General features: G+C 46.7%; 1 protein-coding gene across 1 annotated transcript in view; it reads left to right on the top strand.

Annotated features, from left to right (window-relative positions):
• The first annotated feature begins 4,349 nt into the window (after positions 1–4,349).
• LOC144791016 (E3 ubiquitin-protein ligase DDB_G0292642-like) overlaps positions 4,350–16,597 on the top strand; it is a 278,187-nt gene continuing 265,939 nt past the window's right edge. The window contains exon 1 of the mRNA XM_078665645.1: positions 4,350–4,415. Coding sequence (XP_078521771.1) covers positions 4,350–4,415 — 66 coding nt within the window. The remainder of the gene's footprint in view (positions 4,416–16,597) is intronic.

Below are 16,597 nucleotides of genomic sequence, written 5' to 3'. Positions count from 1 at the left end.
GCCGTCGACGGTAGTTTTGAAGACAAATGACCCACCGGTGGCTCTTTCCTCAGCGCCAAGCCTGACGCTGAAGCTGAAGGGTGCGAAGACTTCTCTTTTGAAGATGTTCTAGCCTTCTTGGAACCCTTCTTCACCGGAGACCTTCCTTTGGATGACCTGTGAGCCAGGCCATAGATGCGAATTCTCTCCCTGTCTTTGAGAGTTCTTCCTGACAGGTGCTCGCAGTGAGGACAGGTGCCTGGATCATGTTCTTCAGGCAGACACAGGATACAAACGTCATGGTTGTCTGATTTTGCTTTCTTGTTGCCACAAGAAGGACATTTGTCAAAAGTGAAGGCATTCTCAGCTGAAAATGCCCACTAAACTGACTTAAAAAGACAGTTTCTTATTTGACTAGATGTAAAATGTCAAAGTAAGTAGAAAAAGTTGTTCAAAATGAAGTAATTGTCTGTCAGAAAACAGAAATTAGTGGAGCTGTGTTACCAGGATCCTTCCTGAAGTTGCCGGAAAGAACAAGTGACCTAACTGTCACCCTGAGACATGATGGGATACCGGGGGTCATGGGTGCCTTAAAGGCACGGTGTCAGTTTTTTGTATACAGCTACAGGTTAGCTTTTCAGTCTTTTAAGACTGTGTGTTTGCAATGCAGCCTGGGAGCTTTCTATGCTTTCAGTGAGTTATAAGAATTTCTACTGCTTCCTGAGCATTACAACAGTTTCTAAACAATCTTTGGTGTTGTTTCTCATGTTTCTAATGCATATTATTCATATATGGTGGAAATTCTTCACAGCATATTTCAGCTCTGATGTGATTTGGCTGCTATTGCATGTTTTTTTTTATATATATATATATATATATATATATATATATATATGTATGTATATATATATATGTGAGTATATATATATGTGGGGCACATATAATATAGTGTTTCCGGGGTCCCGCGCATGGGCGGGAATATTCTAATGCTTATGACTATTGATGAGGATCCCCTGGAAGAGAAGGAGACAGCTCCTGGTGGGGTTTTTTACATCCTTAATTATATCTTATTCCTGACTTACCACCTTGTACCATCATACAGAATAAATACTTATTATTACAAGAACCTACGTGGACGTGATCTTCATTTTACTTCACTACAACGCCATTGCGGGAATTCTTGTGTGAGTAGAAAACACGGCTCACTGTATTATTTAGGCCCCTTGAAATGTGATTGATTAGTTATTTTTGGCATCTTGGTTCAGTGTGTTGGACGGTGGCCCTATTGTTGTAGTGTCATGGGATACTCTCTTTGCAGAGTATGGCTAGTGGTAAGATTGGTGATGCCATTAGTTGTTGTTCCTGTACATACCATAGTTGCGAATTCTAACACACAAGTTGAACTCAATACTCCAGAGAATAATGTTTTGAGAAGACAGAATAATGCATATTGAATCAGTGAAAACAGTTGTAAATTAAATGGTTTGTGAAATAGGGTCATAATTCTCAGGTTTTGCTGTACATTCCATATTCATAAAAAATCCTGACACGCTTATCTATATTTAATAACCCTAGATAACATTGTTTTAACAGAAGTCATAGTGTGCAAAATTTGCACTTCGCACTACGCGAACTTCACGTAGCACTACGCGAGCTGCGTAGTAGCATGTTCGCACTGTGCAAGATGCGTTTTCAATGATTGCACAGTGCGGACAAGCATCCGGCACTGTGCAAGCATTGAAAACGGCATCTTGCACAGTGCAAGCTGTAGTTTTCTGCTGCTCGAGTTGATTATTACTCGAGCGGCAGCTTTCTCAACGCGAACAGGTAGTTTCTCATTGAGAGCGGTCGCGAGCATGCGCAACCACTCACAATGAGAAACCTGACCTCCTCGCGTTGAGAATCTCGCCGGGATGTCATTTTGCTTGCTCGCGGTCGCGAACATGACGTTCAGGACCGCGAACAAGCAAAAAATGACCGCTGCACTACGCTATGCTGCACTACGCATGTTCGCACTGTGCTACGTGCAGCTCGTGTAGTGCGAAGTTGCGAAAACTTCGCAAACTCCGCGAGCGTAGCGTAGTGCTTCGCCCAGGGTTAGTGCAAATAAGAGCTTTTACAATTTTGACTCCCAAAGTGTCTCCTTGCTTTTAAAGGAAGACGTCACTATTGAATGCAAAAACATTGTGGGTAAAGCGAATTGTAACAATTCCATAACCATCTCATTACTTTCTAAAAAGTGAGCTCACCTGAAAGGCGAAGCAACTGACCATTTATTTTTAGGCCCCCAGGTTGCAAGTTAATCTCCTTTTCAGCGACCGACTACAATTGACAATTAACCTTAAACATAGGCATACATTCCTGTGCCTCCATTTTCCTCAACTCTGATCGGATAGTTAAATCCATCAACAAAATACAACACACAAGATTTTTAACACCCCTAACTCCTTAACTATGAGACACTCTTGTTTTCCCTCTCGGTTTATTGTAACATTACTGATGGATTTGCCCTTTTAAAAAAAATATGTTTTCAGACTTTAATATCCTGTATTGCGAACTGTAAAGTTACTCTAAACCATAACAAAGGAAGCAGATTTTGGCGGGAGGATTATGAATCTCCATTATGGACTGCAGATATTGGGGTCTCCTAGCAATTTTGCATGTTGTTTGTTTGCGAACCATGGAGCATATTACCAAGCAATAGCGATAATTATCGCTATTGCTTGGTTAGAGACAAAATTTTACCGCTGAGCTGCGGCGATTTTTATCGCAGATAAACCTTGGTATTATCAAGGTTTATCGCAAATGCGATAAAAAACGGCCGCAATGCATGAATATCGCTGAAAAGTCAGCGATATTCATGCATTACCGAGCTAATGCTCTTAGCCATGTTATCCACCTCCCATTGGATAACATGGCTAAGAACTGCTCAGGGCAGGTGTTAGCTTTTGGAGATATTCGCGCTTAGCGTGAATATCGCCAAAAGTTGGTAATAGGAGATAGCGATGTTAGCGTCTGTTTCCAGTCGCTAACATCTTGGCACGCCCACCTTGCATGTCATTAGTGATAAATATCACTGACATGCTAAGTGGGGCCCAAGATGGTCGCTATCTCCTACTAGCTGTCACTAACTGGTGTTAGCGACAGCTAGGTAATAGGGAGATAATTTTATCTCCGCTTTCTTGGCTTTTAAAGCCAAAAAAGCGGAGATAAACCCCCTTGATAATATGCCCCCATGAGCGTACTGTTCGGTTGTCTTCCCTCCTCTAAAGAGTACATCCATGCGGCATAGTTCATTTATACAATCTTGACACACTGATGCACACTTGTATGCATAATGAAGCTGACCTCTTGTGATTGTCCTAAGTTAGAGGTGGGCTTACACTTGAGGGCTGAACACCCTTGTTGCATCTAGCCAGCACCTCTTTGTGTAATTGTTCTGTCAGTCAGTCAGATGAGTGTCGGCCTCCGTGGAGGGCTTGTCTCCTGATCACTGTTATTGCCTCTTCCTCCGAGCATCAGGAAATGCTTAGCTTTGTCAATATTATGGTGATTAAGACTTTCGCTACACTACTGTGGTAGTACAACCATAAAAGGTCAATATTCTGACATAGAGGTTGCTCCCCCAAGTAGTGAGCACGATTGGTACCGATCATGTTATATTAAATATTTTTTTAAAGTGGTACAAAGAGAAGTTTCCAAAGGTGCAAACTCCTGATGATGGACCTGAAAATAGCATACAGCCTGTGACAGACAGCTTCATTAAGATTCATCTGACTGTATGATACGTATTTGATGAGTGTGTATTGACTGTGTAAGTGGAAATGTTTATGGGTCTGCAGACTTCTTAGGTGATAAATGAAATTAAGTATACATATATATATCTGTCTCAATGGAGAGTATTGGCCCACAGTAATTGACACTTGTAAGTGACAGTTATCCGCACTTCATGTAGGAGGAATTACTGTGAGATGTTTTGCTGATCAAACACCTAATTCTTCACTGCTTCTAACTTTTTAGTGTTCCGATGACAGTGTCAGTACCTGCTATTTTGATAAACCTGAAAGTATCAAGAAGATCTTCAATTGAACTAATTCTGAATTTAAGGCACTATTAAATTATGCAAAAATGATATCTTACTGATGCCTTATCTCTTGTTAAGTGACTTTGTCTTCAGAACGGTCCATGGGCTTTCTTGACATGTTCATCCAAAACAACCCATCTACCATCAACAAATCTGTGGCACATTATACTAATCAACATAGATGACAACAGAACCCTATAGGGTATCTCATCACACATATATATTCTGGTTTTATTAATCTTCTTTGTTTCTGCTAGGTGATGATGATGGTTTCCTCCTTGTGAAAATGTCGTGCGGACATGCTGTTGACCCCAACTCATTAACCAGATGGTGCAGAAGTCTGTTAGATCAGGTATGTCTAGATGTATTGCAACATTGTTCTATCTTTAGTCCTCTTCTGGTGTCTATTTGAGTGGTGTCAATTCATAATTTCATAGCTCCTTCCACACATCGTATATATCTTTGTAAAATGCAAATTTACTTTCAGAGCATTAATATGCTTATTAGGAACTCAAATACCATTTGCTGAAAGTGTGTCTTGTGTTCTTTTAGGTCTGGCATTGGCCAAGACACTTAGGGCCTGATTTCGAAGCCGGGCCTCACCGGCGCAGAATCGGAACCGCAGATGGTGCGGTCGCAAACTCCCATTTCCCTATTGGAGCCTGTGCTGCGGCCGGCAACCGGCCGTAGCACAAGCTGCCATAGGGAAATGGGAGTTTGTGTTAATCTCTGCACCGTGTGTGCCACACGGTGCAGGGATGAACAGAGCGCACCCCTAGGCCCCTAACCGGAGGCCGCCATGTGAAGGGTGCCTTGCAAGGGGGTCCAAACTCACTCCCTGACAGGCTCTCAATGTGAGAAAGCCCGGTATGGAAAGCCTGCCGGAGACCAAGCATCGTAATCCCTAGGACAAAAACGCCACCCTTTAGAATTACAGGCCGGCTGGAATGAACGGCTGGTTTAATTTCCGACCGCCTCAATTGTAAAGAGGCGGTCAGAAACTAATCCACAATGCGACCCAGAAAGGCTACGACCGACAGTCAGAGCCTTTCCGGGCCACATAGTAATGAGGCCCATAGTGTTTAATAAAAATATGTATACTTGCTGAGGCTTTCAGTCAGTCTTCTTCATTCATTGGTCTGGCCAGGGGTCTTTCACATTCTGCACTGCTTTCCGATCATTTGTGTGATGCCTGCCTTCTTACAAAGCCATTCATAAACAAAATAGGAAAAAAGGGTGTAGTCTGCCAGTGCCAGACTGATTGACTTTGCAATTGCTTGTTTAAGAATGTTTTCCCCAACACCAGATTGTCATGACTACTGAGGCATGATCAGGGATATGTGGTGTCCTTGACTTCAATGACAATAATCTCCCTACACATTATTCTCTTCCATAGAGATGAAGAATCTGACTTTAATGGCTAAAACAAAACCTCTAACAGTCCTCACCAGGAAGAGGATTTCAGGGGTTTAAGAAGGCGCCTGTAACATGAGAATCTCTTCTTGTTTCAGAAGTTCTGACTGTGACAAAAATAATCCAATAAGTGTTTCTGTAGCTTGCATGGATGGCATGAGGAGAATCATATATTTCCCTAAATGACTAAGACTTCATATGTAAGGCAAGCATTGGCATAGCCAATAGGTCTCGCCTTTGGCACCTTATAAGTGTTTAGTTATCCAGCACAATATCCTTGATGCAACAACATCAACTGTTGCATGGCTAAACACTTATAAGGTCCAAAAGGGGAGACCTATTGGCTATGACAATGCTTGTTTCTAATGTAATAGCGTTTTGGGAATCCCAAGCACTATAAAAACAACAATATAATGGTCTTGCTCAAAGGTATCCATGTTATTTCCACTTTTTTTTAAATATAAATTATGCTGTTACGAATAAGTGTTGCAGTGTTTTTGTCAAGGGGGAAGTGGAGCGATATGCTCATGAGGCCTTTCATCTTAAAAAATAATAATTGCAGTTTTATATAGCGAGAACTCGACCGGAATATGTCAGAGCGCTGTACATGAAAAACAGTCACATTACAGAGGGACACATTCATTTTTAGGCACCGGGAGATTAAATGATTTGCCCAGAATCGCAGGATGTTAGAGTCTCCTGCCAGACTCAAACATGCTTCTTTCTCCTACTTCAAAGTCGGGGCCGCCCTAGCCGTTAAGCCACACCCTCTCTGTCCAGAGGCTGCTGCAGCCCGTTGGGGGTCCCTCAATCAAGTAGCCACTAATGCCCCGGTTACTTACCGGTAATCTTCATTACTCCGAGTACTTGTCTTCCTCGCCACAGTAAATACCATTGAGCCTCCGGCTCCCACAGAAACTCCAAGTCAAATTTTACATTCTAGTCTTCCTCTCCCAATATGGCCCCCGGTGGCAGCAGCCAATCCCATAAAGGGACACAGAAACAGACAAACAATCTGAAACCCAAGCCGCATACATGAAGCCACCAAGAGGGCCGGGAGGGAAGGGAACCAATACTGTGGCGAGGAAGACAAGGACTCGGAGTAATGAAGATTACCGGTAAGTAACCGGGGCATTACCTCCTCGTCCGTCTTCCTCGCCACAGTAAACACCATTTAGCCGATACCAAAGCATATCAGCTTCATGAAAGAAAAAACAGCCCACACCACGAAGGCAGTAAACAACAAGTGTATTAACAAGAGGCAGATAACCAAAAGAAATCCCCTCAAGGAACACCAGCAGTCAGCACAGAAGAGGCAAAGGAGACCGAGCCCCCACCCCCAACCTGAAGGCAGTAATGGGACATGAAGGTATTAGGGGATGACCAAGTGGCAGCCCGGCAAACATCCTCCATGGAGACCCCCTTAAACGCTGCCCAAGAGACAGCAACAGACCTGGTGGAACGTCCCTGAATAGGAAGAGAGGGAACCTCGGAAACAGAACCATACGCCAACAAAATAGTCTCCTTAATCCAACGACTGACCGTGGAAAGGGAAGGCTTCAAGCCCTGATGGGACAAACCAAAATTGACAAATAAATTGTCCACCTTACAGAAGGAAGACATGCGGGATAAATAAACCAACAAGGCACGTCGATCATCCAACAGATGTAAAAGACACTCCTCATCCGAGGAAGGATTCGGGAAAAGAACAGGAAGGACCACCTCAGTAGACCAATGAAAGAAGGAATCAACCTTCGGCACAAACGTAGGATGAGGGCGCAAGACAACACGATCCACCAAAACAACCAAAAACGGAGCAGACCGCAGGAAAGCCCCCAACTCCCCAATACGCCTGGCAGAAGCAATAGCCACAAGAAGGACGACCTTAAGCGTCAAAAACTTCAAATCAACCGTCTCCAAAGGCTCGAAAGGAGCAGATTGCATCGAATGCAAGACCAAAGGAAGGTCCGAAGGAGGAGGACACAGGACAGGACGGGCAGCTGGAAAGACAGAGACTTAAAAAGCTGCGCCACCAAAGGAGCCACCGAAACCAAAGGAAGGACATGAAATGCCCGAATGGCGGCCCACTGAGCACGAATAGTAGAAATGGCCAACCCCAACTCAAAACCCTCATTCAGAAAATCAAGAATGCGAGCCGGGTCCAAAGAAGCCTCAGACAGATCGCGATGAAGACACCAAGAAGCAAAGTTGTCCCAATGCTTAGCATAGGATTTTAACGTAGAAGGCCTCCGGGACTGCTGAATAATACCAGCAACAGCCATCGAACAACCACCATGGATCAGGGATTCCCTCTCAAGAGCCAGGCCCGCAGACCCAGGGATCGGAACACAGGCAGTGGAAGTAGAGGGCCCAACAGAGGGAAAGGCAAGAATGGCAAGGCCTACCCCGGTGTCACAGCCAATTCCAATATCAGGGGATACCAAGGGCGACGACACCACCCCGGAACAAACAGAAGGACAAATGACACCTCCCTCTTGATTTTCTGCAAGACAGCTGGAATCAGGGGACAGGGGGAAAGGCATACAAGAGGCCTCATGGCTAACGGAACGACAGAGCATCCACCCTCCAAGCATCCCGGCAAGGCATAATTGTGCAAAAGCAGCAGACCTTGGCATTGGACTGGGACGCAAAGAGGTCTACAATCGGAGACCCAAACATCCGCCTCAACCTGCCGAACATCAAGTGCGTCAGGGACAAAGAACCCATGGAGGGAAACACACAGCTCAGACAGTCCGCCACAGTGTTCTCCTGACCAGGTAGGTAAATCGTAGACAGGGACGCCAGGTGGAACTCCGCCCAAGAACAAATCCGACGACTGAGGCAACTGAGGGAAAGAACCCTGCAACCTCCCTGTTGGTTGATATACGACATCACCACCTGATTGTCCATCCGGACCTGCACATGGTGACCCAACAGAAGATCCGAGAAGGCCAACAGGCCCAACTGAACCACCTTCAGTTCCTTGTAGCTGGACGAACAGGACATCACAGATCGAGACCAAACCCCCTGCGTCGCCGAATCCCCCAGAGTAGCACCCCAGCACAGCAGGCTGCCATCTGTAGTGAGAATCCGAGACGGAAGAATCAGAAATGGGCGACCGAGAGACAGATGAACCTCGTCCAACCACCAACCCAGGACCACCCGAATCTCAGACAACATAGGGATCAAAACAGTCATATCTAGGGAACAGGGGTCCCAATGCAATAAAATGTGGGACACCACCGGATACATGTGAAGGTGAGCCCACGGCACCGTTAACAAAGATGCTGACATCAGACCCTGCACCCTCAACCACAGGCAATTCCTGTGCAGGAACCAGGGAGGACTTCGGGACATTCACCAGGAATCCGTGATTCTCCAGGACATGGCACACCCTCCGGACATGCAACTCCGCCTTAGAAAGAGAAGAAGCAGAAATCAAAATATCGTCCAGATAAGGAAAAACGCTCATGCCCTCCCCATGTAAATGGCCAATAAGAGGGGCCAGAACCTTAGTAAAAACCCTGGGTGAAGAGCAGAGCCCAAAAGGCAATACTTGGAACTGATAGTGCCGACCCATGACGCAGAACCGCAGAAACTTCTGAGAGTCGGGGTGTTCAGGCACATGGAGATATGCATCCCTCATGTCTATCGAGGCCAGAAAATCCCCTTGGGAAACCAGAGGAAGGATCACCTGGAGAGAAACCATCTTGAATTTCTGATGAGGGACGAAAGTATTCACCCATTTCAAATCCATCACAGGTCTGAGATCCCCTGTGCGTTTGGACACCAGGAACAGAATGGAATAAACTCCCAACCCCAATTCATCCCCTGGCACGTGAATCACCGCTCTCTTTTGCACTAGGGATTCGATGCCTTCCAAAAGCACCACCTTCTTCAGAGCGTCTCTGGGACAAGGAGTGGACCTGAAACCGTCTGAGGGAGTCTGGGTAAATCCAAGACGAAAACCCTCGGAAACCACCTGAAGGACCAACTGATCCGAAACAGTCACGCTTCAAGAGTCCCGGAAGAAACATAGATGACCCCCAACTAGACCCACTCCAGGAGCAACCCAGTCATGATTTTGAAGCTGGAGAGGAGGAAGCAGAAGCGCCGGAGAACCGGGATTTGTCAAAGGAAGGAGCACCCCAGCCACGCCCCCTCCCACGAAAGGGCTGACTCGCACGGCCCCTCCGTGAAGGACCAAAATCCCTCTGTGATCCAAAAGCACAGAAGCGACCAGCCCGTTCAGGAGCAAGCAGCTTACGCTCTTCCGCCGATTTCTCAACCATATCATCCAACGGGGAACCAAACAGCTTAACACCAGTAAAGGGGATCTTCATCAATAGACCCTTCTGCGTAGCATCAGCCTTCCAGGATCGGAGCCACAACTGCCTCCTCGCAGCGACAGAAGACCCCGCCACAGAAGCAGCCGCCCCCAAGGAATCAAATGACACGTCAGAAAGCAGACAAACCTGCTGCTCCATCATAGCCAGCGTAGAAGACACATCTTCCCCCTGGTCCAACAATTCTGATAACTTGCAGCTGATATTGCTCCCTTTCTCGCCAGGTTATTCAATCAAGTTCTGATAGATGGTGATTTACCGCCCATAACGTGGAATAAAGCTTCGATTACGCTTATTCTGAAACCAGGAAAGGTATCCACCGCCTGCGGCTCGTATCGCCCTATCTCAATACTCAACGCAGACTATAAGATCTTTGCGTCACTTCTAGCCAAAAGGTTGGGGCAGGTCGCTCCTTCAGTTCTACATTCAAATCAAAAGGGCTTTGTTAAAGGTCGCCAGCTTTTTGAACTGACGTACGACCTAATAGGACCGATTGATATGGCAACTAGCTCATCGCTACCTTTGGCTATTCTCACGTTGGACGCAGCCAAGGCCTTCGACAGGGTCATTTGGGTATATCTGTCGGGGGCCTTGGAAAAATTTGGCGTGGGTCGGGCCTTCCGCAGAGCGGTGGAACTGCTGTACCATAATCCATCGGCCTCGGTCTTGGTTAATGGCGGATTGTCGGAACCATTTACCATCACAAGGGGCACTCGCCAGGGTTGCCCGCTTTCGCCCCTGCTCTTCGATCTCTATATCGAGCCATTTGCTCAAAAAATCCGGGAGGATATTAACATCATACCTTTCAGATATGGAGATTTGGGCAAAAAAAGTATCCATGTATGCTGACGATATTATGATCATTACCTCTGATATCAGCAGTGCGTTTCCGACAGTCATAAACCTAGCACAACAATTTGGCAACATCTCTGGCTATGAAGTAAATGCCACAAAGACCGAGGTTATGGTGTGGAATAGCACAACAGCCGGGCTTCCTGTGCAACCCTGTGACAACATGAGATATCTTGGCATAAAAATTGTAAAGGATATCAATTTGATCGCCTCTACAAACTTTACTCTGGTGGCTAAAGAATGTAGGAAACTAATGAGCTCTTGGGGACATCTTCCATTAACGCTCCTGGGTCGGTCAAACTTAGTCAAGATGTCTATCCTACCTAGGTTGACTTTTATTTTCAACAGCCTACCACTTTTTTTTGATAAAACGCTGATAGCAAAGATGCAGAGTGACATCACCTCATTTGTTTGGAGGAACAAGAGTGCAAGAATTGCTTGGAGCAAATTGAGGCGTCCTAGGGAGAAAGGTGGTTTGGCCAGACCTGACCTCCAGATTTATGCCTGGGCCTTTCAGTTGATACACGCCCGAATGCTACTTAAAACTCCATTAGATCAAGGCATCGGGTTAATGTTTTCAACATTACTACAGTGTGAAGGTCTAAGTCAGTTGGGTTTTTTATTCAAGTTCAGAGACCCCAAATTTTTTAAGAAGATCAAACTGAAGGTATTGCAGGGCCTTGCAAGAACCTGGTATAACCTCAGAGTCACTACCAAAATAGGCTACCATTCTAATAGATCTCCTATATGGGATCTTCCTGCTCCTCCCTGCTGGACTAAAGACACATTGATAAGCCCACTAAAAAACGCTGGAATCTCAACATGGGGAGACTTGTTTTTTGAAAGGGATATGTTCTCTTCGGATCACCTAGTGAGTAAAGTAGGTCCTAATTTTTCTATATTAAAATTCTTACAAATTTCAAGCTGGCACAAGCACAAAGAACTGGGCCCCCTCGTCGCCAACAACCATCTTTAGGAGGAAGTAGCCAACTGGAATCTTCTTTACTCGACAAGACACCAGCACCCAAAGAGGTCTCCTACTTTTATAATCTTATCCTAGAGGAGATTGACGGGAAATTCCATCTTCCAGACCAGCTGTGGGGCTCCCTATTGCCTGCAATATATTTGCATGAACTATGGTTATCCTCCTGCAATGTTCTCTGGGATATTGTCAAACCTGCCTGGCTTCGTAGAAACCACCATTTTACCCTTCACAGGGCTTACTATTCACCTCAAAGGTTGTCTAAATTTTCAACAGGCATACCAGTGGCTTGTCCCCGTTGTGGCCGAGTGGCAGCCTCGGACGCCCATATGTTTTATGATTGCCCACATTTAGGGGCCTATTATGATTGCGGAATTTCCGCATCCTCCGGGCCGGCGGAAGCCACCGCCGGCCCGGAGGATGCGGAAAAACCGCAGCGGACCCACCAAAGACCCACCGCCACATTAGGATGGCTGGTGGGTCCTGGTTTCCGTCCGCCGCTTTTCCCCCGCGGTTGGCTTACAACCGCGGGGGAAAAGATCTAATATGGTGGCGGTGTCTCTCAGACACCGTCCGCCATAATAGGATTAGTGCCAAGATATGCTTTTCCGCGGCGGGTTTACCGCCGTTGAAAAGCATACGGATCTTCACTGCAGGGGCCCATTGCGGGCCCCCTAGGTGAAGGGGGGGTGGGGGGTGCACATGGGGGGTACCTATGGTACCCCCCTGCATTTGTATGCAGAAAGCAGCAGGCACCGTGCGGTGCCTGCCACTTTCTACATACAAATGCAATGCGTGCATTTTTAACATTGCTGCGGGTGCAGCTTGAAGCCGCACCCGCCCCAATGTTAAAAATAGAGGATGTGACCGCCAGGGTGGCGGTCACATCCTAATAGCACAGGAGGGAACGCCGCAGCCCATGCGGACGTTCCCTCATCCTCGGTGATCGCGGACGGACTCAAGTCCGTCCGCGATCATAATCTGCCCCTAAATATCTTACTGGCAATCAATAGGCAATAAATTAACATCTTCAATAGGCTCCATCGTGAGTATAGATCTCCGCCTAGTAATTTTTGGAGTTGTGGACAAAAAGAGAAGTGCTAATAACAACCTTTTGTTCTACTCAATGCTGGTGGCTCGACGTGAAATTTGCAGGCGGTGGAAAGAGGTTTCTCCTCCGACGCTGCATGACTGGCGTTCCTCCATGTTACAAATATCTAAAATGGATCTTTCCAGGGCTGGAAAACCTGATAAAAGAGCTTTTTGGTCGAAACTTGATTGGTCCCAATAACTTGAGCTGGGTTTTTTTTTTTTCCCCTAGTTCCAATGATTACGAAGCCATGACCCACTCTCTTCGCTCTATCACTGTCGCCCTTTCTTCAAGGCGAATTAGTGGTAACAGCAATGGTGGAATCTGGCTAAGGCAATCACCTGTCAAATGGTACACAAGGGGCAGAGATCAGCTGGGAGAATGACATAGCTGTAGGGTCTTGACGGATCCGTACTACGATTGCACCCCAACCAGTCTTGCACTGAGACAGCATGTCTATGTCTCATATCTCATTTTTCCCTGTCCACGGTTCTGACTGGCTGGCCATGGTTGAGATGAGGAACAAAAAAAAAAAATTCTGATAACGACTGAAAGTCCCTAAGCAAAGATTGGATGGTGTAAGAAGAATAGGCAACCGCCCGATGGAAAAATTAGCGGCAGCAAAAGTGCGTTTCACCGCACCATCCACCTTAAGATCCACTGGGTAAGCAGGAGTGGAATCCTCAGAAACAACGGTCCCATGAGATGATATACTAGTCATCAAGGAATCAACCCTAACTGAGGAAGGAAACTTCACGGAAAAGTCTTGCAAAGGATAACGATTATTCAAAAAACGTGGAAAAGAGCCCTTGTCCACATCCTTCCACTCATCTCCAAAACCTTCAAAACAGAAGAATGAAGGGGCAAAGATTCAGCCTCAGGACGCTGATATTGCACAAATAAATCATCCTCCAAAGGCACAACAGAATCAGGAAAAACCAGATTCTTGCGAATGTGACCAAGCACCACCTTAAGGTCGGCACCCTGCACAAAACGTCCCTTAATGTCAACATCCTCCCCCGCCTCAGAGTCAAGATCAGGAGCTGCATCAGATATCGCCTTCTTAACAGGAGGAACAGCCACCTTATCCTGCAAAGCAGCAGCCACAGCAGAATTAAGCATCTTCTGCAATAAATCCATAGAAGGAACTGTCACGCCAGAACCAGAAGCCAAATCCATGGAGCCTGGATCAGCCACAGCCGATGAACCACCATCCATGACTGCCAAACACGAGTGATACACACAGGCACCATTCTGAAATTACGACCGGTAAAATAGGCCGGATGTTGCTAGGCAACCAACAAAACCACCCACTGCACGCCCATTACACGAATTATAAAACCGGAGGAAGTCCGGCGCGCCCTCCTAACGAAGCCGCCAGACCCCCGACCGGAAACATGCAGCAGAGGCAAACAAGGAAGGTAAGGAACACCGAAGAAGCTCAGCAACTCCGTGCCCCAACGGGGGAAGAACCACACACCAGGTGCGCGAAACGTCCGCTGAGCAGGATGCGCGCAACATTGGAAAATGAGTCAAAAAGACCGCTAAGCAGGTCAAGACTCGTGTGTCACCGTAAGGGAGGCCGACTCCCATGCGGGCCCACCCCCATGGAAATCCCGAGTCCGCTAAAGCAGGACTAGACGAGACCAAGAAAATACGGCAGATGAGGGGAACAGAGAAAAAAACAATTAAAACATACACCAACATTCCCCTACATCAAAACCCCACAAGGACCCAGAGCCCAGCAAACGGAGGACCCCAGCCCCACTCACCCGCAACGCAGGCACACAGCACTCGGGGTAGTGCAGAAACAAAAAACAGATTGTTTGTCTGTTTCTGCGTCCCTTTATGGGATTAGCTGCTGCCACCGGGGGCCATATTGGGAGAGGGAGAGGGAGGCTTAATGGTGTTTACTGTGGCGAGGAAGATGGACGAGGAGGTAATGACCGCGTGAATGCTTGTAAATACCCGCCCCTCCTCCCCTCTTGGTAGCGTCGAATCGTCACATGTACGGAAACGGTCTGATAAGGATCGGGGTATGGGTGCGTCCGTCTTTAGTCAGATTTGATTGAAGGATGCTGATGTAAGGCACGGTCAGTGTGCATCCGAGAATGGAGGCTCCGGCGTCTCATCTGGTGTCTGCTGGTCCTGCTTGAGGGCCAGGCATGAAGGGCCTCACTCAAGCACTGGAGGCTGAAGTGGATAAACACTAGTGCAATCATGTCTGCAGCTGTGGGCGAAGGCTGCCTGCGCTGGTGCACGGCAGCCCCCGGGAGGCTTCTTGCTCATTGCCGCTTGCCAGCAGAGGTCCTCTCGTGGCACGTTTCCCAAAATGCAGTGCACCTGCAGGCAGAGGGGATAGGCCGGGCTTTAGTGACCTGGGTCATGAGTTCTAAAAAGCAGGTGCTTTAGAGATGGCTCCCGATCGGACAGGCTCTCATTTTGCTGTCGGTGTGAGCCTTCCGAGGCTTCCTTGTGGGTTGATAGTTCCCGAAGTCTGCAGGGGGCAGGAGGGGAAGGGGACAGAGTTTAGGCATAAAGGTAACACCCAATCATTCATTTCCTGGTCTGCAGCCATGCTGACCAGTGGGCTGGGCCCACAGTCTTTGGTGAGTGGGCGGGGAGGCAGAGGGAGATGTGGATTGTGATTACACCCTATACAGACTGCTGAGGAAGGTAAAGTTGATTTAGCTTGGCTCACATTGCTGGGAATGCAGCGCTGGAGGCCGAAGTAGAAAAGCAGGCGGCTTGGCTTTGATGCTCCCATGAGCCTTTCCCTCGACTTCAGGCAGTGCTGGAAACCCGTATCAGCAGCAGGTGACCCCAAACACACCGGCAGTCCACCCCTGAATCTCGTGTGCCTCTTGTTACCGTCTCACAGGACATTTTAAAGCTGTTGCGTGGTTAAAAAAACAATTTTAAAAAAAATTCATCAAACAAGCCTGCTCTCCGCATTTATCCCTTTTCATCTACTGTTAATGTCCTGGGCAATTAGTTGTATTTTTTCCTGACAGATATTTATTTATTTAAGGGGTGCTCTTGCGTAGTACCTGAAATAAAAAAACTCGGGCGACTCTTTCTCTCTGCGCCTTGAGGCACGCCACCCAAGAAATAAACCCCCTACATTGCCCCCCAAGCACGAGCTGGCGCCCTGCATTCTCTTTATTTATTATTGTTAAATAACCGAGCACCGTGCATCAGTTTACAATTACAAAGGTCAAGAGGAAAGAGCAGAAGATACTATTAAAAGGAAACAATCATACAATATAATTATTTATTTATTTATTTGTGGGTTTTTATAGCGCTATGAATAAACTCCCGAAGGAGTATCTCTGCGCTTGTGGTGCTTAGAGTAGGAAGCTTAGAAACGTCCCACATGAGGTGTATTTTATGACCAGAGACCTAATAAAGCCGACGAATGAGTTTTTAACATAGGCCAAACAGGAAAGTTTTCAGACATTTCCTAAATTCAAGATGATTCCTACATGATTTTAGAGAGGGCGGGAGGGAATTCCAAAAACTAGGACCTATCACAGATAGAGCCCTACCTCCTTGCCTAGTTTTTGTGATTCTAGGAATGTTTAACAAAAACTGTTCACTGGACCTGAGGGAGCGAATAGGAGCATATGGAACAAATTTTGTAGCCAAATACTCTGGTCCCAAATCGTTAAGGCCTTTATGGATAATACAGCCGATTTTAAATTTCACTCGTTGCCGTATAGGCAACCAGTGAAGTTTCTGCAGTAAAGGTCTAGAAGGAGACCTAGGAGGTGCATTAAGCACCAACCTTGCAGCTGTATTCTGCACCACCTGTAGGCGGTTCAGAACCTCTTCGTTAGCTCCTGCCAGGA

The sequence above is a fragment of the Lissotriton helveticus genome, chromosome 11 (assembly GCF_964261635.1).
Source record: "Lissotriton helveticus chromosome 11, aLisHel1.1, whole genome shotgun sequence".
Classification (NCBI taxonomy): Eukaryota; Metazoa; Chordata; class Amphibia; order Caudata; family Salamandridae; genus Lissotriton; species Lissotriton helveticus.
The sequence above is the reverse complement of the archived record's forward strand: the minus strand, read 5'-3'. Positions and strand labels throughout refer to the sequence as shown.